Source organism: Meriones unguiculatus, chromosome 7, assembly GCF_030254825.1.
Source record: "Meriones unguiculatus strain TT.TT164.6M chromosome 7, Bangor_MerUng_6.1, whole genome shotgun sequence".
Lineage (NCBI taxonomy): Eukaryota > Metazoa > Chordata > Mammalia > Rodentia > Muridae > Meriones > Meriones unguiculatus.
In genome coordinates this window covers 106,298,474-106,321,694 of record NC_083355.1, presented here as the reverse complement: position 1 = coordinate 106,321,694, position 23,221 = coordinate 106,298,474, and the positions used below count along the sequence as shown (strand labels likewise).

Below are 23,221 nucleotides of genomic sequence, written 5' to 3'. Positions count from 1 at the left end.
AAAACAAGGACAAGATGGCTTCACAGTTTTCTTTTACTTTTCCTTATGGCAGAAATTACTGGTTCTGATAAATCTTACTAAGGATCTTTCTTCTTTTTTTTTTTTTAATGTTTTAAGGCAAATTTAATGTAAATAACGACAGCAAGCAGCAACAACTTTTGAATTGACATCACCCTCAGTATTAAATAATCTATTTATTCAAATAATGTTAAATATTTTTGTCTACTTGAAAAATGTTTAGCTGCCAGTTTTATCTTAACTCTTTTCTTTTAATTTTTGTTTATATTCTGATGGCTAGCTATTGGAAGCTAGCTTCCCTGAGAGTAGGCTGGTCACTGCCTTGGAGATCACAGAAAGCATTTCCATGCTATGTCCAGTAGAGGGCCACTGGTCACATCAGGAGCAGATGAGGTGCATCTGCCAGTATAGGATTGTCTCACTTATTTTATGAGAAGCAAATGAGAATTACTTAAAACTATGTTGAATGTCAGGGACTTTCAAACCCAGGGGAATTAGCAGAATTTGCCCTGGGATATTAAGATTGAAAATATATGATTAATGTTTGTTTTCTGTAAATTTATTTGTAAAATACTATTTTTATTACATTTTTGACAGTTTCTATAGTGTTTTTTAACATAGCCATCCCCATCCCACAGTTCTTTCCAGATCCTTCCTTATCTCCCTGCCTATCTACCTCTCTCTCTCTCTCTCTCTCTCTCTCTTTCCTTTCCTCCCTCTCTCTCTCCCTCTCCTCTTAAGCTCGTGGAGTCCAGTTTATGTTGGCTGACTATTTGTGGGCATGAGGCCTGCTCTGAAGTGTGCTCAATATACCCCATATGGACTTTTCTTCTCCCAGCAGCAATTAAGTGCAAAAGCTCCTTGATAGGAGGACCTTGTGTCCATCTCCCTCCTCCATGCTAGGATTTTGTCCAACTTGAACTTTGGCATGTCTTATGCATACTGTCACAATCACTGTGAGTTCAAGTGTGCATCTGCCCTGTTGTATATGAAAAAAGAAATACAGTTTCCTTGAAATGATCCACTCCCACCCTCTCTGGCTCTTATAATCTTTTGGGGCAGGGTGGGGAATGTTGAGACAAGGTCTCACTTTGTATCCCTGGCTGGCCTTACGCTGGCTTTGTACAAAGATCATGCTTGTTGAATTCATAAGAGATCTCTTTTGCTTCTGCCTCCTGAGAGCTGAAATTAAAGGCGTATGCCACCATGCTCTTGGCTTTCTTACTTTCTTTTTGTCCCTTTTTCACATAGATCCTTGAGCCTTGAGAGAGGGTGTGGTAGAGATATCACACTTAGGGTCAAGAGGGTCAAGTACTCTAAACTATTCTCTTCATGTTAACAAATTGTGGGTCTCTGTTTTGTCATCTACTGCAAAAAGCTTCAATGATGAGTGAGGCATTCGTTGATGGGTGTAGTAACATGTCATTAGGAGTTGTTTTGTTGCTTTGTCCATTTAGCAAAATAATAGGAGTGCATTTCTTTTTACATTGTGTGTATATACATGTGTGCATGTCCATGATGTGGGATATGCATATGAAAGTCAGAGGGCAAAAATATGACTCTGTATGGATTCAGCATTCACATTTTCTGTTATGAACATCTTTCATTTTTTCCTGCATGTTCAGGACTTATTGAATCATTGTCTGCAATGATCCGAACACTGTTCAGTCAAGGTATGGAGATCAAAGGTTTCCCCTCTAAATGGCCAGCAGACAGTAATACGTGTGTAAGTCAAATACCCATGTGGTAATAGGTTGTAAGTAATCAGATCCATCAAGAAAGAGATGGAAGGATCAGGGCACACTAGGCTGTCCTGGAGATGCTTTGCCAGGAAGGTGATGTGTGAAGGAAATGAGGGTGTCCACATAGATATCTTGGGGAAGGTTTTCTAGGTAAGGGAGTTGTACACTATCCCAAGTGCTTGTGAAACAATGAGGCAGTGTGGGTTATATGGATGGTTAAGAGTTGGGGCTAAGGGCATGTAACCATATGGAAGAAGGATTATATTGGCCAGAAAAGGCATTGTATGTACTCTGGTGGCTATGTACAGACAAGATAGCTGAGAGTCTGAGTAGCATGACATGAACAGAGCTATTTTAGAAGGTCATTCTGCTTGACATTAATTCTGAATCAGTTTTGATTAAGTTGCTGTAATTTTATATCAAATACTACATTATGTCTAAAATTCTTTGGCCTTCATATGTTCATAGAATTTCCTTCTTTTTAAATATTTGTTAAACTCCTGTAATGTTTTCTTTTCAATTACCAATATTAACAATTTATAATTGCCCCAATCGTCTTGCCATGGGTTTCCCTTCTCTTGTTCTTCTCTAAGAAATGCTCCACTCAGTCCCCAAGGTTTCCCACTCCTTTAATTAGTTCCTTTGTTCCTTTTACTCTCTCTGTAAGTTTATTTTGTTCTTTTCCATAGCTTGGAATTTTATAGTTATTACTACTAATTGGTTTTTAAAACAATACGTAAGAGTTTCTAGGAACACCCTTTAGCTATCTCTCTCAAGTTCTGATTTCTGTTGTTTTTACTGTTTCAAAACTCATTGTCATGTTGTCTTTGGATGATGTGTGCATTATGTAGAAGTTGATATTAAGATAATAAAGAATGAGATATATAGTTGTTGCTATCAGATAAAATGAAACATGACTTAGAATGTAGTAGAGCCCCCTTATTGTATGTCCAGTGCAGTGTGAAGACATATATACGTAAACAAAAAACAGGCTCAATAAGGTTATATATATAGATGTACGTACATACATACATACATACATACATACATACATACATACATACATACTTTAGAGTGAGGACACATGAGGGGTTTGAATAGGTAGCTGGAAGGAGCTAGAGTGAAGAAAAGGACAAGGGAAAGTGATAAATTCTATTTATGGTAAAAGGATGTGGAAAATAAAACATGACTACTAGTGAGGACACATTTTTCTGGTACTAACCAATACAGATATTTCATATACTTTTAAAATCAAAGTTACAGGTGTTTAGTGTTTTAGAGAAGAAAATGCTGATTTTTAAGACTTTCAATTTGAAATTTATCTACATTTATTCATTGTATGTGTATGCATGTATGGACACACATGCCACAGTGCACATATAGAGATGGGAGGACAACTTACAGGAATCTGGGTGTCAAACTCAGGTCATCAGGCTTGTGGGCATTGCCCTTATTTGCTCAACCATCTTTCCAGCCCAAATTTGAGGTTTTTATCAAATTAAAATTTGATTTTTATTGTCTTACACTGGGAAGGAAATCAGCATAACTAAAATATGTGAAGCAAAGCCACCTATAAATGGAAATGAAAGTTGTACTTTATTTGCCTGCAAAACTAGTTCTAAACAAAAATTAAGGAAAGCAATACCTTTAAACTCATCAAATCTTTACTTATTAAATATGGAAAAATATATTTTCAAGTGCTCTAAAACTTGACTTAGCAGGGCTGGAGAGATGGCTCAGCGTGTAAGAGCACTTGGCTGCTTTTCCAGAGATCCTGAGTTCAATTCCCAGCAACCACATGGTGGCTCATAACCATCTATAATGAGATCTGATGCGCTCTTCTGGCATGTAGGGATACATGCAGATAGAGCACTCATATATATAAAATAAGTAAATTTTTTTTAAATTAAAAAAACTTAGCATTTGCTGTTTTAGAGAAGTCTTGATGGCATCTTTAAAAATAATATCAGATGAAGCTGGGGGAGATGTGTCTGTGGTCCAGAGCACTTGCTGCTCTTGAGAATACCTGGTTTGGATGCTCAGTGCCCACAGGGTGGCTGCTTTGTAACTCCAGTTCCAGGGGATCCACTGCCCTCATCTGGCCTCCACAGGCTTCAGGCATGAACTCATAGGCAAAGACTCATACACAAAAAAATAAAAACAACTTTTTAAAATGGTTATTATCAGGTTACTATCAAGTAATAATTGATTCATTACTTTTTTCTATACTTCTGGGGGTTGGATATACAGTATTTTTTGCTTTGTGTCAAAAAAAGAGCTATAGATAATTGTTATATTAACTTAAAAACAATTTAGTTTTAAGGAAATTTTTTAGAACATTTTAAACATTTTTAATAATCTGATGAATACTTCCTGATACACATTTTACTATGTAATAAAATGTTTAAAATTGTTGCCTTTTGTATACACAGGAGAAATTGTTTTTATTTAATGCTAACCTTTTTGGTAGTTGCCTCCAGCATTTGGTCATGAAATGATGAATCAGAGAGATGTGGTATGTGTTCTATGATTTACACTGACTATTCGAAAACACAGGCCAGCCAGCTAACAACAAGAGTCCCCTCCTGCCCCATACCTGGATTGTTCCTTTTATTTCCTAGGGAAAAGGATATTTCAGTGTCCATAGAATTTAAAATGAATGAAGTAAATCATGAGCCATGTTAATGTTTTTAAGTATCTGTCTATTATGATGAATAGTTTTAGTTCATCGTGCTTGACAGCATTGTTTCCGTGAATGCATTTAACCTTGAACCAATAAAGTAGCCTCCTGTCACTTCTTTGTCACCGCTGCAGTAGTAGCTGTTCCTCACAGTTAAAAATGGGAAATGAAGTGTTCATTTTTCTTGAAAACTCTCTGATGGAGGAATAAAGTATAAATCAGAGATCTTTCCCCTAACAAAGTTCTTTAAAAATAGCTTTCTGATTTTTCTTTTCTTTTTTGAGATGGAGTCTCATTTTATAGCCCCAGCTGGCCTAGAACTCACTAGGTAGACCAAGCTGTCCCAAATTCAAGAGCTCCACCAGCCTCTGCCTCCTGAGTACTGAGATTAAAGATGTATGTATACCACCACACCTGGTATTGATGAAATATTTTAATGCCACCAAAGTACTCTTATGTTTTAAATATAGCTGTATAAATGTGTGTGTGTGTGTGTGTGTGTGTGTGTGTGTGTGTGTGTGTGTTTATGGAAGAATTTTTTCTTACTCAGTGTAGATAATTTTAGCTTTCCATTTTATTACATTCGGTGATCTGTTGGTCATTTTAATTTTTTTTTTTAAGTTTTTAAAACTAATTTTGAGGGGCTGGAGAGATGACTCAGTGGTTAAGAGCACTGTCTGCTCTTCCAAAGGTCCTGAGTTCAATTCCCAGCAACCACATGGTGGCTCATAACCATCTATACTGAGATCTAGTGCCCTCTTCAGGTGTGTAGGTATATATGCAGGAAGAATACTGTATAAATAATAAATAAATAGATCTTTTTTAAAAAACTAATTTTGAGGCTGATATATTAAATTAGCCCTTTTGAAATTTTTAGAGTTTTATTTTAAAAAACTCAACGGCTGTCATTAAAGACCAATTTTTTCCCAAGACAATTCTGTTCATCATTTAAATATGCCATTAGCAGTGCCCAGCCTGTACAAAGTGATGGGTGAAAAGATGTTTTCACCTTAGTTTCCTATTTTGGTTCCCATACTTCCGCATTGGCCTTTGATCTTCCTTCACGTTTTCCCAGTTTTGCATATCATTTGCTAAAATGTTAATTCACGTTACTTTACTGGTAATATTTCCATTCCTAGAAAGAATGATTAAAGAATTTAGTAACTGCAATATGCATGCACCAAGAACAACAGCAAAAGAGTCATTAATAAATGGGTAATGTGTGAGTGGGTTGGTGGATGATAACCATCAGTGTTTCAGGCATGAGAAACCTGTCTCAGATGCTTACCCAGGACCCTTCTGAGTAGGCAGAAGTCTGTCCCAGGACAGAGGTCTGTCAGCAGATTATACCGCTGCTACTGCTGCTGTAACTCAACCACTGACTTGTATTATTACTTGTCATGCTAGCTTGAAATCACAACCGCTTTTTGTTTGTTTGTTCAAGACCGAAAGAGCATATTCTTTTTGTGGAACTATTGAATACATGGCACCCGATATTGTCAGAGGGGGTGATTCGGGACATGACAAGGTATGTTCTGCTTTTGATACTTATTTGTGTATTTTCATAAATTGTGCAATAAGGGTGAATCCCAGTTAATAACTTCCAGTACAGACTCTTAATCAGAGTCATATTTCTGGTACTTCTTAAGTTCATTTGTCTGTTTTGTGTACTTGAACACACTATGAGTTTTAACATTTTGTATTGAAAAAATATAAAATTTAAGACATTTTAGATTTTCCTTTTAATGTTTTGTTGATGAAGTTTCTTGCTTTGTGACATTCTTGTTAAGGTTGGGATCTCGAAGTTACTCTTCAAACAATTTTAAATTTTATTTCCATTAGAAGAGCCTGTAAGCTTGAACAAAATGTCAAACATGACTCTATTAAAAAAAGATCCATCCCTTTTCTGTTATACGAGGCACATTTGGACCAAGTATAATACAGAGGTGTGACTAAATACCTAAGCTATGCACATGGCTTCCCTCTGCATCATGGAGAAAGATTTTGCACAGCTTTATTGGCATGGTTAAGTTCTTCAGCAAACATACAAAAATGGATGGTTTTTGTGTTTGCCAACTTTGGTTAATATGTCCTTCAAACGAGATATGAAAAGGCCACTGACAAAGAAAATCAATTTTATTCCCAGTTTGCCTTTAATTTCACAAAGATATTGATGACTTTGTTGACTATTTTCAAACAGAAATAGCATTTTTCACAACCTTGAAAGGAAAATTCTACACTCAAAATACAGTCTGTTTTCCTAGCCCTCTGAAGAGCTCAGGTTTTTTCTGTCTTGTCTCTTCCTGTGCCCATGAAGATAATAAAGAAGCTGTCAGGTCTAAGTCATTATAAAATCTAGGTCATCTTTCTATCCTGTATTAAAAGGTGACACTTTCCTATCAGTTTTAATTTATTAATAACATTCTACAAATGAATTCTGGCTGGTTTGTCCTTATTCTCCTCCCCTCCTCTCCTTTCAAAACACCATATACAATTCCAGTGTCTGTGGTAAATACTTGGTCTCCTTTCTGAAGACCAGTTCCATGTCTATCAAGACATTCTCCAAGTTTGAATGGCAGTAGTTTCTGGCCCAGATTCTAGTGAATCTGGCTAGAATCAGATTCACATCTGTGTTAGCCAAACAGCATAGTTTCACGCCCAGTGCCTGACATTCTGACAGCACTGACTCACCTGCCATTGGAACTGCTTCTATGAATTCAAGAGTTGAAATGCTAGTTTAATTTGCTTCATGGTATAACTTAAAGCTATTGTGAAGTTTAGTCAGAATTTATAACTTATATTTTAAAAGTTATCTAATAAAGCTTAATGGAACTGGTTTGGAGAGATGGCTCAGCAGTTGAGAGCTTAATGGAACCAATTTTCAAATATGAAAACTTTGTATTACATCTAGAATTTCTGCATTACTAAGATCCATGAAATAACTAGCCAAAAAATATTCTTTCTTGAATATTTATTGTTCAGAAATTGTATTTGTAAATAGTTTTCCAGTTTAGGGTACATTTTATCTTCTATTATTTTTAAATCTCCCTCATGGTGGGGATATTTAGACACATTCTGTAAGAGAAATTGATTTTTAAAAATTAATTTTAGGGGGCTGTTTTAAAATTAATACCCTGTGTGAGATGCTTATGTTTTTGCCTTTGAGTTTAAAGAACTTTATAAAATATGGTTGATACTTTTTCCTCCCAGATACTAAACCTAATATTCCATCTATCTTAACTTTTAGAAAAGCATTTTTAAGTTAAAAATTTTAAGTAAACAGTGATAAAACTAACTGATTTAAGAAATCATTAAAGCACTTTCTGTTCTGGGTATATGTAGACATTTGTCCTCTAGATGTCTCTTACATGTACTAACTTAATACTCCTTGCAAAGAAAGCTGTGAAAAATGTTTTTGTAAAATATTTTAAAGTATATAGCTTTACTTTGGTCCTCTTATTTATAATATGTATTTTAGTTGTTAATTCTACAAAATGAAATTATTATTGTTTTGTAGGCAGTTGACTGGTGGAGTTTAGGTGTTCTAATGTATGAGCTACTAACTGGAGCATCTCCTTTCACTGTTGACGGAGAAAAAAACTCCCAGGCTGAGATATCTAGGTAAGACTTACACAGGTGTCATACAATCATCCCCCTGTACGTTTCCAGAGTCTTCTGTGCATTCATAGCAAGGATCACAGTCGCAGTGTTGTTTTTGTCCTACTTCTACTTGAATTTTCTAGCATTGGGAATAGATTTGACAGAATAAATATTGCATCCACTAAAATGAATATGAAATAACAGGGTTCAGTTTGCCTTCTTGCCCGAAACAATTTTAACAATGGGGAAAAATGTGAAACAACAGTTTTAAAGACATTGAACCTCTGGCAATGGAGGGCAGTGCTTTCAAAGATACAGAAAATAAACAAGGTATGCCCCAAGTTTGCCCCATACCACTACCTTAAGAGCACCCAGGGTGCTACACAGAGAGGGACAAAACCCACGTGACATTGACGAAATGGAACCACAGGTCTAGGGAGAGCTGGACATCTGTGCTGCTGATTGGAATGTCTGAGAGAAGAGATATGCCCAGAGATTTGCTAAAGTATTGTTATATGAAAAAATACACAATAAAATTTTTATTATTTTATAGTTATTTATTTACAGTATAGTTATTTTCCTCCAGATTGATCCATAGATTCAATACAATTACAATTTTACTGGGTTTGTTTGCTTGTTTTTAGTATATAGAGATTGGTAATCTTATCTAAAACTCAGGTAGAAATGAAGAGGACCTAGGCTAGCCAGACTGCCTTTGAAGAAGAAGAACAAAGCTAATTTCAAGACTTATCATAAACTGTAATAATTGCACACTTTGGTTTTGGTATCAAGACAAACAGGTGAATACTGGGGATGATTTGCGTGTTTGCAATCCTGGTATGGATAAACAAGAGGATTGCTACAAGTTCAAGGCTAGCTTCATCAACATGCGAATTCTAGAGCAGCCCTACCTACACAGCAAGACCTGTTCGTTAAAAGTTAAAAAAAAAAAAGAAAAAAAAAGGAGGGAGGAAGGATGGGAAAATAAGATAAACTAAACAGAAATAGAGAGCCCAGAAGTAACTCTGTATGTTACTTTGGACAAAGGTTCAGGCAAGAGACTTTGGACAAAGGTTCAGATACCTGTCACTTTGGGAAAGACTTTTCATTAAATCATGCTAGAACCACTGCTGCTCAGAAGGGAAAACATGCTTTTCAATAAATGTTTACTACTATATAGAAAAAAAAATGCATTCAAAAGAAATAGTAGGCCTAAATGTGAAAGTTGTAACTGTAAAACATCTTTTTAAATCTGTAGGACTGGGAGATATCTCAACAGCTAAAGATTCTTGCTGTTCAAGCCTAGGAACCTGAGTTTAATCCCCAAAACCCACATAAAGATGGAAGAGAACTCCTTAAAGTTACCTCTGACCTGTGTCCTGTGGCACTTAAATCTCTCTTACAAAATTAATTTTCTAAAATTCATTGTGGCCTTGTATAAGCTATTTTTTTCTTTTTTAATTTATTTTTTTTATTCACTTTACATCCTGGTTGTAGCCCCATGCTACCTCACGTCCCAGTCCCACTCTCCTTTCCTCCCTCCTCTCATATTCCTCAGAAAAGGAGAGTACCCTTCCCGTCCACTCCAAGTCACATCAGGACTGAGAGTGTCATCTTCCCCTGTGGCCTAGCAAGGCAGTCCTGCCAGAGAGAAATGATCAAAAAGCTGGCAGGAAAGTCTGTGTCAGATGCAGTCCTGCTTTCCTTACTTGAGAACCCACATGAACCCTTAGCTTCCCAGTAGCTATATTTTGTAGAAGGGTTTAGGTCCAGTCCGTGCATGGTCCTTGGTTGATGCTTCAGCCTCAGCAAGTCCCTCTGGGCCCTGGTTAGTTGGCTCTGTTGGTCTTCTTGTGGAGCTCCTGTTATCTCCAGGTTTTTTATTTTCCTCCCACTTTTCCACAAGACTCCCTACACATCACTCAATGTTTGGCTGTGAGTCTCAGCATCTGTTTTGAGGTGTTTCTGGGTAGAGCTTCTCAGAGGACAACTATATCAGGCTCCTGTATGCAAACTAAACAGAGAATCATTTATAGTGTCAAAGGTTGGCACTCTGATAGGGCAGGTCTTTGGTTGCGTTGGTTGGGCATTCCCTCACTCTCTTCTCTATCTGCCCTTTTTTTGTCTCTGAACATCTTGTAGGCAGGGTAAATTTTACATCAAAGTTTTTGTGGGTTGGTTGGTGTTTCCCCACCACCACCTCTGCTAGGAGACTAGTCTAGGTAGAGGGTGTCCTCTTTAGTTTCTATGGACTCTGCTACTAGGAGTCTCTACTTGAGTCTCCCTCAGACTTTCCCAGAAGCCTACCCTGACTTGGGTCTCCAGCTTGTCACAGAAATGCCCCCCACTCTGTTTCTCTTTTCTCTACAGGTCTTCTGTCCTCTTGACCCTGCTCTCCCCTGGTCTCCAACCTCATATTTCTCTGTATCCCCTCTCCTACGTTGTTCCCTCCCTTCAACCACTATCTCCGTGTGTTCTGTTTCCTCTTCCAAGTGAGATTTGTGTGTCCCCCTCGGATCTTCCTTGTTACTTGTCTTCATTGGGTCTGTTCCTTGTAGTATGTTTATCCTGTACTATATGGCTAAAATCCACTTATAAGAGAATACATACCATGTGTGTCAGCTAAAATCTCTTTTTTAAGTTTTATTTTTTATATGAATTACAGCTTATTTACTTTGTAACCCACCCTCCCTCCCTCCCTCCCTCATCTCCTCCCTGCCCCTAAGTCCACTGATAGGTGAGGTCCTCCTCCCCTTCCATCTGACCCTAGGTTATCAGGTCTCATCAGGACTGGCTGTAATGTCCTCTGTGGCCTAGCAAGGCTGTTCCTCCCTTGGGGGGGGTGTCAAAGAGCCTGCCACTGAGTTCATGTCAGAGACAGTCCCTGTTCCCCTTCTTAGGGAAACCCACTTGGATGCTGAGCTACCATGGGCTGAGCAGGGGTTCTCGGTTATATCCATGCATGGTCCTTGGTTGGAAAATCAGTCTCAGAGAAGAACCCCTGTGCCCAGATATATTTGGTCCTTGTGGCACTCCCGTCCTCTCCAGGTCTTACTAACTCCCCCTTCTTTCATATGATTCCCTGCACTCTGCCCAAGGTTTGGTTATGAGTCTCAGCATCTGCTTTGATACACTGCTAGGTAGAGTCTTTCAGAGGCGCTCTGGTAGGCTCCTGTCCTGTTTCTTGTTTTTTCCTACTTCCAATGTCCATCCCATTTGTCTTTCTAAGTGAGGATTGATCAACTTATCCCGGAACCTCCTTCTTGCTTAGCTTCTTTAGGTGTACAGATTTTAGTATATTTATCCTATCTTATAGGTCTAGTATCCACTTACAAGTGAGTATATACTGTGTGCCTTTCTGCTTCTGGGCTACCTCACTCAGGATGATCATTTCTAGATCCCATCATTTGCCTGCGAATTTCATGATTTCCTTGTTTTTAATTGCTGAGTAGTATTCCATTGTATAAATGTACCATAATTTCTGTATCCATTCCTCTGTTGATGGACATCCGGGTTGCTTCCAGGTTCTGGCTATTACAAATAAAGCTGCTACAAACATGGCTGAACAAATGTCCTTGTTGTGTACTTGAGCATATTTTGGATATATGCCTAGGAGTGGTATAGCTGGATCTTTAGGAAGCACTATTCCTAATTGTCTGAGAAGCACCAGATTGATTTCCAGAGTAGTTATACAAGTTTACATTCCCACTAGCAATGGAGGAGGGTTCCCCTTTCTCCACATCCTTTCCAGCATATGTTGTCACTTGAGATTTTGATCTTAGCCATTCTGATGGATATAAGGTGAAATCTGAGGGTTGTTTTGATTTGCATCTCCCTGTTGGCTAAGGATGTTGAACATTTCTTTAAGTGTTTCTCTGCCATTCTGTATTCTTCTACAGAGAATTCTCTGTCTAGCTCCATACCCCATTTTTAATTGGATTGCTTGATTTGTTGCTTTTTAACTTCTTTAGTACTTTAAAAATTCTGGATATTAGCCCTCTGTCAGATATAGGGTTGGTGAAGATCCTTGCCCAGTCTGTAGGCTGTCGTTTTGTTCTGACAACAGTGTCCTTTGCTTTACAGAAGCTCTTTAGTTTCATGAGGTCCCATTTATTGATTGTTGATCTTAGAGCCTGTGCTGTTGATCTCTAGGGACGGAGAGGGGCAAATGTTCAATATAAAACCAGCTAAAATCTCTTAAGCAGAACAGTCAGTAAGAGAATTTATAAACAAGATGGTTTCCAGATTAAATATGTTTATTCTTCAAAGCATTAAACAAATCAAAATGGCAAGGCACTGATTGGGAAAAATTTTTTAAATCATATATGTGATAAAGGTCTGATATAGAAAATATATAAAAACTGAAGAAAACAACCAACCCCATTAGAAAATATAGTGAGCTGGAGAGATGGCTCAGAGGTTAAGTTCACTGGCTGCTCTTCCAAAGGTCCTGAGTTCGATTCCTAGCAACCACATGGTGGCTCATAAAATATATTGAACAGACACTTCAGCAAAGATCATCAGTGAACAGCAAATGAACATGTGAAAAGATGTGCAGTGTCAGTGGACTTTAGGGAAGTACAGATTCAACCATAGTGAAACACTACCATATAGTAGCTCAGCTGGTTATAGTAAAGACAGTAGCCAGATGCTACTAAGAACAGGGGGGAAGCTGAGCACTTTGAGGAGGAGGTGCCTGTAGTCCTGGCACCTGCAGAGGCAAAGGCAGCTGGTCTCTGGCTTTGAGGCCAGCCTGGTCTACAGAGCTAGTTTCAGGACAACCAGGGATATGGAGAGAAAACCTATCCCAAAACCCCAAACCCAATCCCCAAAAAAGAGTACATAGGAAATGCAAGGAAGCGTGAACAGGGCTGGGACCTTGTCGTACAGTGTGAATGCCACATTGTTAGAAAATGAGCAGGTTTTTTTTTTTAAAGCAAAACATCTTTTACATGATCCGTGTACTCTAGCACTAACGTGTATATAAGGGAAAACAAAAATATCCTTACAAAACCTTGTACAGCAAGTGATCCCAATCAGGAATAACCCAAGTATTAGTCAACAAGCAGATAAACAAATTATGGTGTATCTATGCAAATAAAGAGCTACCTAGTGGTAAAAGTGTACACACAAGGCGTGGATAATCTAAAAAAAATTGTGACAATGTAGAGTGTAAGTGTATCATACAGTAAGTATGATTCCAGTTCTGAAAAATATCAGCTCATTTATAGCAACAGAAAATAGAATGGTGGTTAGAGTGGGCCTGGCAAGGGAAAAGAAAAGAAGTCTCAAAGGAGCATGAGAAACTTGGAAAGGGCATGTGTTTCTTCACTATCTTGAGTGGGTGCCAGTTTCACAGTTACATATACATAACAAGGCAGTCCTCACCCAGTAACACTTTGTATGGGTTTATTGTGTATCTTTTGTATAGCAATAAAGTAAAATAGTAAGTTGTACCGTTTCCAGGGCAGACTCAGAAGTAAAAAACTTCAGTATTTCGGCTTACTTAAATGAGCAGGAACATTTTAAAAATCAGACAAGATTATGCCTGTTACAAAATCCTAAATTCTATTTTTAAATCTTAATTTTAAATGAATTTTCTGACAGTTTGAAAATTCTTCAGGTGGCATGTGGTGATTCACATCTATAATCCAGCTGTTTGTGAAGTTAAGTCACAAGAGTTACAGATTTGGAGCCAGCCTATGCAGAATTGTGATATCCCCATCTAAAAAAAATTAGATTAATTTTTGGAAAAATGCTTCAAAATTATAGGAAATCTTGGCCATCATTCTGGAAATTTAGGCCATGGTTTTTCTCTTAGTCTAGTTCTGCCTACCTATAGAGGAAACTAATTGCTTATGATAGCAGAAATTTTTCAAGAGCATTCACATTTAAATTGATTTTCTTTTCTTTATATCAGCTATTTGGGATTCTGGTTTAGCAAGTAAAGATCGTGAATCAAAATCTGTCTGAAATCTTTAAGCTAGACCAAATGGCTTTTCAAGATCAAAATGGAATTTCTTCCTTTAATCAGTTATATGTTTTGTCAGGTTAATTAATTTTTGTTTAAAACTTGGTGTTAAAGTGATCATTTGGTGGTTTTTGATGGCTGGATTGTCCTACACTAGCTTTTCCTTTTGAGATAATCATTCTGAATGCTCTTTAAAATGTATCATTGAGATAAGTATATTATTATCTTGCTCTAGGTGTTTTAATTGGTGAAGGCTTTTTTTCACTGATTTTTTTCCTTAAGTTTTGTTTTGAGACAGGGTCTTACTAGACTTGGCTAGCTTGGAATTTACTATGTAGACCAAGCTGGCCTCCAATTCATAGAGATCTGCCCGCCCCTGCCTGTCAAGTGCTGGGATTAAAGGTATATGCCACCATGCCCTGCCTGTTACTTAATTTTTGTGATCTTCAAGAATTTAGCTTACTACCTGTATTCTTATTTAACGTGATCAAAAATAATGTGTTTTCCATGTTATTTGCCTGCTATTATTGTTTACAGGTTGCCTAAAATGTTGAATAAGAGTATTAGTATACAAAATTTCAAAAGGTAGTAAAAACTTGAGATGAGAAGGAAACCTAAGAGTCCAACTTTCTTCTTGAAGTTAGACTCTCTTCCTGGGTGGTGCATTTCCTTACCTATTCCATGCTGTCCCCGAAAATGTTAGGTCGACATTGTCATGGATTCTATATTCCATAGTGAGTTATGTTAACTATATCTTGTCGTGTCCCGTTTCCCCCCTCCCCCCGCCTTAAAACAGGCCAAATTTATCTTTCTTGTTAATCCGGGTCCTGTGCTGTCAAGAATGTAGAGTAATTCTGCTTACTCTTTCTGGACATTGAAGCAGGCAAGCGTAAGTGATGGTTTAGTAACCTGGGACTTTATGCAGCTCAAGCTATGCACATACCCCTTCTCTGATAATGAACTTGACAGCCTAAGACCCTCTCTGAGCAATGGAGCATGTTTTTCCCCAGTCTGACTGTTAGACTGTGACAGTTTGTCTTCAGATGTATTCCCAATTGATACAATGATTGATGGAGCCTGAACTAGTTTTGGGTGAATGCCCAATAAAGCAAAACTGTGTCTTTAGGTGAACTCCTAGGGATAATCCCCTATTTACCATATTACTTTTATGCATAATTTGGTGTGTGTTTGATTAAAATTAGATACATAATTGAGAAGGACATATACAGTAGATTTATATGACATACGCGATCAACCAAAATAGAGAACAGGTGGCACTATGCCCCTTAGTAATCATACTTCTCTTGATCCTTATCAAAGGAAGCCCCACACAGTGTTCAGGGCTCCTGAGTATCCTCACTCTGTGGCCTGCTGCTCTGCTGTGGTGTGTTCTGACCTGTTCTATAGCTTGGCTTTGAATAAAACATCCTTGCTGCCTTTGCATTCTATGTTAGTCTTTATTTCAACTCTTTGAATTAGAGTACAAGAATCCATACTCACCTGGCCCAGACTCCAGCCACTGGTAACATGATTACTGCAGAGAGTTGAAAACAGTTTCGTGTAGAATAAACCTTTTCATTTCTGTTGAATGCTCATAAGAAATTATTTGAGATTCCTCACACCTCGGTACCACTTTAGACAGATGTTAACTTGTTAATTTAGACTTGAATGGTTGCCATTTAGCTTTGTATACCTGTTTCTTACCTTTATCCATGTGTGTATGTCTCCCGAGCTCTTGTTTCTTTGATGTCTTTCCACCAGCTTGCTGTTTGTGAGCATGTGTTACTGTTGAACAGGAAGATACTGCCTCCTCCAGAGAATCAGTTCTTCTGCCTGCTTCTACAGGACAGGGCTTTGAAAACCATGAGAAATGAGCATCTTTTTACCTGAAAATCAAGATGTAAATGTTTATCTACTGCTCTTCCATCACTCATGACAATTTTCTTTTCTGTCTTATATTTTTCTGCCTTTGAAATGGAGAAATTTGTCATGAGATGTTTATTTGGTGTTTCATTTTCCCTCAGTGAAGAATACTATATTACTATTTCTTTATATTATTATGGGTGTAGTGTTGTTTAAATCTAGGCTTAAGTGTTATCAAAAGTCTAGGCAGGCCCTTCAAGCCTCACCCACAGATATATAGTTAGATACATCAGTAATGGACAAGTTCAGGCCTTTTTCTTATAGTTACCCCTAAAAAATACAGCGTAAATAACTGTTTATACATTTGCATTGTATCAGGTATTAGAAATAACCTGGAGGTATTTTAAGTGCATGGGAAAGTGTGCATGAATTGTATGTACATACCATGCCCGTATCATTTTATATTAAGAACTTGGCATCGTTAGATTTTTGTATTCCTGGGGTTCTGGAACCAGTCTGTTCTGATACCAAGGATACCTGTATTGAAAGCGCTCTAAAAAGTAATATACATTTTATAGTTTCTAAGGTTCAGGAATTTAGGGCATTGTTTAGGTACATCTTCTACTTGAAGGCTACGGTCAGGAGTTTTGGCTAGGCTGTAGTCATCTCAGGGCTCAACTGGGAAAAGCTCTGTATCCAAGCTCACATGGCTGTGGCAAGACTCAGTTCTTTGTAGACTGGTGGACTTGCTTGCTGGCGGCTAAGGACTGTCTTCATTTCCTTACTGTGTATTCTAGCCTAACATGGCAGCTTACTCCATCTAAGCATGGGTAACCTTACCATGAAAGGCATTTAGTCCAATAGACACCTAAGGGCTATGACTTCAGAACTAACTGTGACTAAGTGATTTACACTTAAAGTCTGCCTACCATGTGTACTTTTTAAAAAAAATTCCAACTCCTACTTTTGGGTAATTATTTTATTGTTGCCCTGCCTAGGACTTTTTTCTTTAGAGAATCACTTTAATATAGTGAGTTTTGCATGAGTTGCTATGTCTTTCTCACTGAAAAAGAAGGCAGTAATTCTGGTGTGTTTTATATTTTCTCCACATTTATCTGTCAGTTATCATGGTGCATTCATTTGAGTCTTAAAATTTTGTTCCAGTTACAGATGTCTTGCTTTGGGGTGATGTGCAGAATAATTACTAGTATACTGGGTTTTGTTGTTGTTTAAGAATAGATATACATATGCGGGCCTGGCAGTGACCTCTTATCAGCATAATTCAGTCAGACATGTGTTCGTCTTTGTTTCTTCTACCTGTGAGAAACAGGAATTATCTCCTTGACTACTGGAAGGGGTGGCAGGAGTAGGCACCTGTCAGAGGCATCCCAGGAACTGGATTAAAGACATTAGTGTATGGAGTGCAAGAGGAAAATAGGACGAGGTATGCAGCCACACAACTGAGTGACAGGGAGATGGCAGCATGTAGACATGTGCACTTTGACTAAGTGGCTATGTTGTCATGAGGCAGTGTGAGCTTTGGGGATCATTGTCATATATGTGGTTGGATAGCTTCCTGGGAAGCCATTATAAAGTACATAACTGTATTTACAACTCAGACAGAAACTCACGCGAGCATCTAAGGTGAGAAGTTACCCACATTATACCTGGGTAAAGTCTCAACTCTGACAAGCAGACAGCAGTCGCTGCTGTCATGCACTTGTCCTAAGGACCCAGCTGCTGTGAGGTTGGACAGGGACCAAGTACATGGTGACTGGGAAGTTACTCGTACTGTCTCCCTGGGAATGCTTATTTTTATGCTGCTGTTGTCCTTTCTGGGCTTATTTCTGATAAAAGGCTGTCAAAGTATGGCCTATGGACATTAGAAAATAGATTTAATTAGTGGAGTATTTGCAGAGAAATTTTACTAAGGAGAAAGCAAAATATAAATAGCTTGTCCTTGTCCTAAGTAAAGTTATGTAGCGTGTAGGAAGATATGGGACAAATACATGAAAATTCACATCAGGAGTTTTGATAAATGTGCACGAGTGCTAAGACGCTCTGAAAGTACAAAAGAGGTGTGGTTCCCTAGAAACCAGGTTGTCAGGGAGGTAATCATAATGGAGCTACAGTGTGGGCTGTGCCTGAGGGGGAAAGAGAATGCCTTGCAGAGCAGATGGTGACAGCTGTGTATAGTGGCACCCTAGGGCCTCTGCGTGGAAAGTTCTAGATTTCCTTGTCTCATTGTCTTCTCTTAGTGAATCTGTGAAGTTAAGTTTATCTTATTCCTATTCTAAAAGTAATGTTTATAATAGTTTAAAACATGCACAATAGAAGATGTCAGTAATAACACGCAGATCTAGGCATAAGATGCACGCCTGTAATCTCAGTACATTAGACATGGAGCTGGAGCATCAAGAGTTCAAGATCATTCTTACCTGTATAACCAATTTAGAGCTATCCTGAGCTACATGAGATGAGACCCTGTTTCAAAAAACAGACAGACAGACAGATACTACCCCAAAAATAAGCAGGACTTTATTTTATTTTGCTTTGCTTTTTAAAAAAGATAATAGTTTTATTCTTTGAGAATTAATATACAAGGTATTTTAATCGTATTTACCTCTCATTCCTCTCCCTAATTTCTCCTAGAGCTACCCTGTCATTTTTTAAAATAACCTATGAAGTCTAGTTTGTGCTATTCATAACTCATGGGTATGGGACTATCTACTCAAATGTAGTGACCTACCAGAGCTACAACCTTACAGAAAACTGACTTTCTCTCCCAAGAAGCCATCAACTGTCAATTAGCTTCTCATCTAAGAGTAAGGCTAATGAGCCCTTCCTCAAACTGGATGTTCTAATAGACAATTTTAGACTTTTTCATTGGTATGATATTTCATTCAGACTAGAAATTCTTGTTTAAATTGCATCGTAAGCATTCTCTAATCACTAACTCTTTATAAACATAAGTTTGCAGTGACTATATAATGTACTGTTGAGTGGATACCCCATAATAGCTTCCTTTTTAGTATTAGCAAAAGATGAGAGTGAGGTTTACTGAAAACTTTCCAACTCAGGTGGCTTATAAATAATTCTGTGATTCTGGGAACACATGGAAACCAGACTGTAAGAGCCAACAATGTTGTCATGAAATAGAAAAGTGGCAAAGTTGAATGAAGACACAACCTGTGTGTCATGGTTTCAATAGAAAGTGTTTCCCAGACTCAGGTGTTGAAAGCTTGATCTCTGTTAGTGTTTGGTGCACTTTTGAGAGATTATGGTAATATTAGGAGGTGCGGCCCAGTTGGAGGAATTAGGCGCTGAAAAGTTGTATCTTGTCCGGGCTCTTCCTCTTGTCTCTGCTTGCCAGTCCCCATGAGACTGGCATCTTTGCTCCACTACATGTGTCCCACCATGATCAACGTATTAAGCTTTATCTGAGGTCCTAGTAACAAGCCAGTAAACTGTAAACTGAAACTGTGAGCCAAAATAATCCCACCCTTTCAAGTTGTTTTGGTTTATCCAATAGGCTGAAAGACATTGTAAGAGAAAGGTAAGTCTGAGGTTATATTCCCACAGAGTAAAGGCTCAATAAACCCTTTTTCCTCACCACTCCTCACTGACTGAGGAACCATCCTGGCCGTGCACCTTTGCAACAGGAGTAGGCTTCTGACCTTCTCCACTTCACACACCAAAATGAAGTAGTACCTTACCACCCTCATTCCATAGGTTTCTTCATGCCTCATCCTCTCCAAGCTGAGGAGGGGTGCATCTCACCAACTGCCAAGTTAATTCCTGGTTTTGGTCACACTGTCATATGGGATTGACCCCTGTGCTTTTCCACACTTCTTCACCAGTTTTCAGCAGAAATTCTTTCAGATTTCAGCCCAGTTTCTTAATGTTGTGCCCCTACCTCACCAGTACCTGTCAGCTCAGTGCATGTGGGTTGTGCTCTCTTGCATACCCTCATTGTTTCAGGCATGTCTGACACAAGCTCCCAACTTGGGCTGTTGTCCCATGAGCCTGTTTCCAGTGTGGGCATCACAGCAGAGCCATTTCTTGTTTTCAGATGCTCCTCTGTTGACATGCCCACAAAGGTGGGTGTTTGTGCTCTGTGTGTTGTTTTAGAACTGGCTGCTGCTCTCCTCTTCCATCAAACATTGCAACCTAAGATGACATCAGCCATGGTGCATGTTTCTCTTTCCTGATGCAACAATAGGGGTGCAACCAAAAGTGTGTTTGTCTATATTGTGGTTCTATACACAAGGAATTCTTTCCTCCAAAAAGTACAGCAAAAGTATAGAAATAGGAAAAGCTGTATTTGATTTTTCTTTGAGAAAGGATTTCCAGTTTCTCAAATATATCTAAGGAGAGGCCTGCCTCTGCTGGAACTAAAAACCTTGCAATCACTGAGCAATAGCGGACAATTAGATAGCAAGAGCAAAATGGTTTCTTTCTCTTTCTTTCTTTCTTTCTTTCTTTCTTTCTTTCTTTCTTTCTTTCTTTCTTTTTCTTTCTTTTTCTTTCTTTCTCTCTTTTTCTCTGCACCAGTCTTCTCTTTGGTTCCCAGAATAGAGATATAGAAGAAGAATTAGCTTTGATGTTAAAATCATGGCTATAATTTTCTGCCAAAATTGTAGTTCTGGCATCATTTCATGATCCTCTGTGGCTAGCTGATACAACTCCTCTTCTGCTTTATGGTTACGTTTGAAGGAGGGACTGTAATAATAGTTCACACTTATTAAGCATTTCCTCTGTGCCCTGTACTGCATTGGTCACTATGTAAGTCTTTTCATTCATGATACTGCTTTTAGGTAGATGCTTTTATTATTTCCATTTTATAGGTGAGAAAACTCCATTAGGCTATCTCAAGGTCAAACAGCCAGTAAAGGGCAGAGCAGAGTCAGCCTTTAGCCTCCCTGTGGCCTCTCAGTCCATGGTTTGACCGAACTATGCTTCTATACATTTAATTTTAGGCTTTTTTCCTACCTGCTTTTATTGTTGTTGTTTGGTGTTTTGGTTTTGTTTGCTTGTTTAGTTTAGGTTAGGTTTTGTGGTATTGGATATTAAACCTAGGGACTCGTACTAGCCAAGGGCTTTCCTCTGAGTTGTCTCCCTGGCCCTGTAATAGTTATTAACACATACAGCATAGGATCTTGTTGTAAAACAAAATAATGAAGCTTATTATCATGTCTACTGTGGTAAGGTTCTCCATTTCACTGATCTCATTATTTTTCTCATTACTAATCATAAACTCAGATTAGGCTTTTTAGAAGACGACCATAGAATACATTTCTCAACAACAAACTTGGTTGTCTTTTAAGTTTCCCATAGTGCAAACACTTTTCTCTATCTGACTTCCACCCCTCGTGGGCTTGCTGGACTGTGTTGTGGAAGCACGTGCGGAAGCAGATGCTTTCAGCCCTGAGAAGCCAAGGTCTAGTTGCAGAAACTTAGCTGTTAGTCACATGGTTCTGGCTGTCCTGCCTGACCTCCCTAGTTCTCTTTGGGTTTTTAAGGTTATTAATCCTTGGGAAGAATTGATGGGGAGAGATGATAGTCTCTTAAATTAATTCACCTGAAGTTGTTAAGAGTTGTTTAGAAGGACATCAGAAGAAGAAGAAAACAGGATACAAGCTAGAAACCTGCCACAGAGGGTCTCTGAAAGGCTCTTCCCTGCAGACTATCAAAGCAGATGCTGAGACTTATGGCCAACTGTTGGGCAATGTGCATGGAATCTTATGTAAGAAGTGGGAAATAGTAAGATCTGGAGAAGACAGGAACCCCACAAGGAGAGCAACAGAACCAGAAATTTGAGCACAGGGGTCTTCCCAGAGACTCATACTCCAACCAAGGACTATGCATGGAGATAACCCAGAACCCCTGCACAGATGTAGCCCATGGCAGTTCAGTGTCCAAGTGGGTTACATAGTAATGGGAAGAGGGACTGCCTCTGACATAAACTGATTGGCCTGCTTTTTGATCACCTCCCCCTGAGGGGGGAGCAACCTTACCAGGCCACAGAGGAAGACAATGCAGCCACTCCTGGTGAAATCTGATAGACTATGATCAGAAGGAAGGAGAGGAGGACCTCCCCTATCAGTGGACTTGGGGAGGGGCATGCGTGAAGAAGGGGGTGGGAGGGTGTGATCGGGAGGGGAGGAAGAAGGGCCTTATGGGGGGACGTAAAGTGTAATTAATTAAAAAAATTAAAAGAAAAGAGTTGTTTAGAGACTTTAGTCAGGATCATTCTGAACTGTGTGTGGGAGGTATATTCTAGCCTCTTTTTAAAAGGTGTATCCCCCCTTTTTAAATTTTCACTAGTGAAATATTTGAGATAATAGTTTCTTACCAAGATTGACTTACACTGAAGAATAATCAAGTGGTTTTCCTTTAATCCCTGCTCATCACTTTATTTAGTTGATTGATTGATTGTTGTTTGTTTGTCTGTCTGTTTGGGGGGAGAGCCGTGAGGGGAGGTCACAGGACAGCTGTGGATCCAGAAATTGAGCTTAGATGTTTAGGCTTGGCAGCAAGTGCCTTTAACCTCTGAGCCCTTTCTCTGGCCTCTTGTCTCAAATATTTTTCTCACGTACATAGTTCTTTTCAGAATGTTTCACCATACTCATTGTTAGTAAAGTATCCATTGTTGTAACTTTAAACAGTAAATTTTATCTATCCACAGGAGAATCTTAAAGAGTGAGCCTCCATATCCCCAGGAAATGAGTGCTACAGCTAAAGACCTGCTTCAGCGTCTTTTGATGAAAGATCCCAAGAAGCGATTGGGATGTGGCCCAAGGGATGCGGAGGAAATCAAAGAACACCTCTTTTTTCAGGTGAAATTTGGAAAAGGAGTGTACTTAATCCTCTTGGTCACTTCCCCATCTCACCTACCTTAGTCCCCTAATTCTTACGACAGATAATGTTTAGGAAGGACCATAATTCTACAGGTGTAGACCTGAATGGCCTTTTCTCCCTAGAGCAGTAGGAGTGAGGAAGGTCGTTTTCTCCATAGTGATGTCCGACCTCTGCCACTGAGGCAGGATGCTGTCAGCTACAGCGGGCGTGCCTGAGAGGAAAACAACTGAGCTGCCAAAAATACTGTCCCCTGAAGTCTCAAGCTTTGCTCAGGTTTACAGTGCCTGTTCGTGGGCATTGAGGGTTGTGTGTAGCTGCAGGTTGGACACAGCTGGACAAGTTCTAGGGGGTAGTTTCTGTAGGTGACTTGGGGTTTGCACGTGGGCTGAGGATGTGTGTATTTCCTGTCTGCGTTCATGAGATGTTGCACCGGGTTCCCCTTGGTTACTGATTCCATCTCCTCTTCTTCCCAGGGAAATCTCAGAC

General features: G+C 38.8%; 1 protein-coding gene across 3 annotated transcripts in view; it reads left to right on the top strand.

The window, feature by feature from the left end:
* Rps6ka5 (ribosomal protein S6 kinase A5) overlaps positions 1-23,221 on the top strand; it is a 185,651-nt gene that overhangs the window by 117,474 nt on the left and 44,956 nt on the right. For all 3 annotated transcript variants that reach the window (XM_060388048.1, XM_060388047.1, XM_060388049.1), the window contains exons 6-8: positions 5,885-5,968; positions 7,958-8,061; positions 22,563-22,713. In XM_060388048.1, coding sequence (XP_060244031.1) covers positions 5,885-5,968; positions 7,958-8,061; positions 22,563-22,713 — 339 coding nt within the window. The remainder of the gene's footprint in view (positions 1-5,884; positions 5,969-7,957; positions 8,062-22,562; positions 22,714-23,221) is intronic.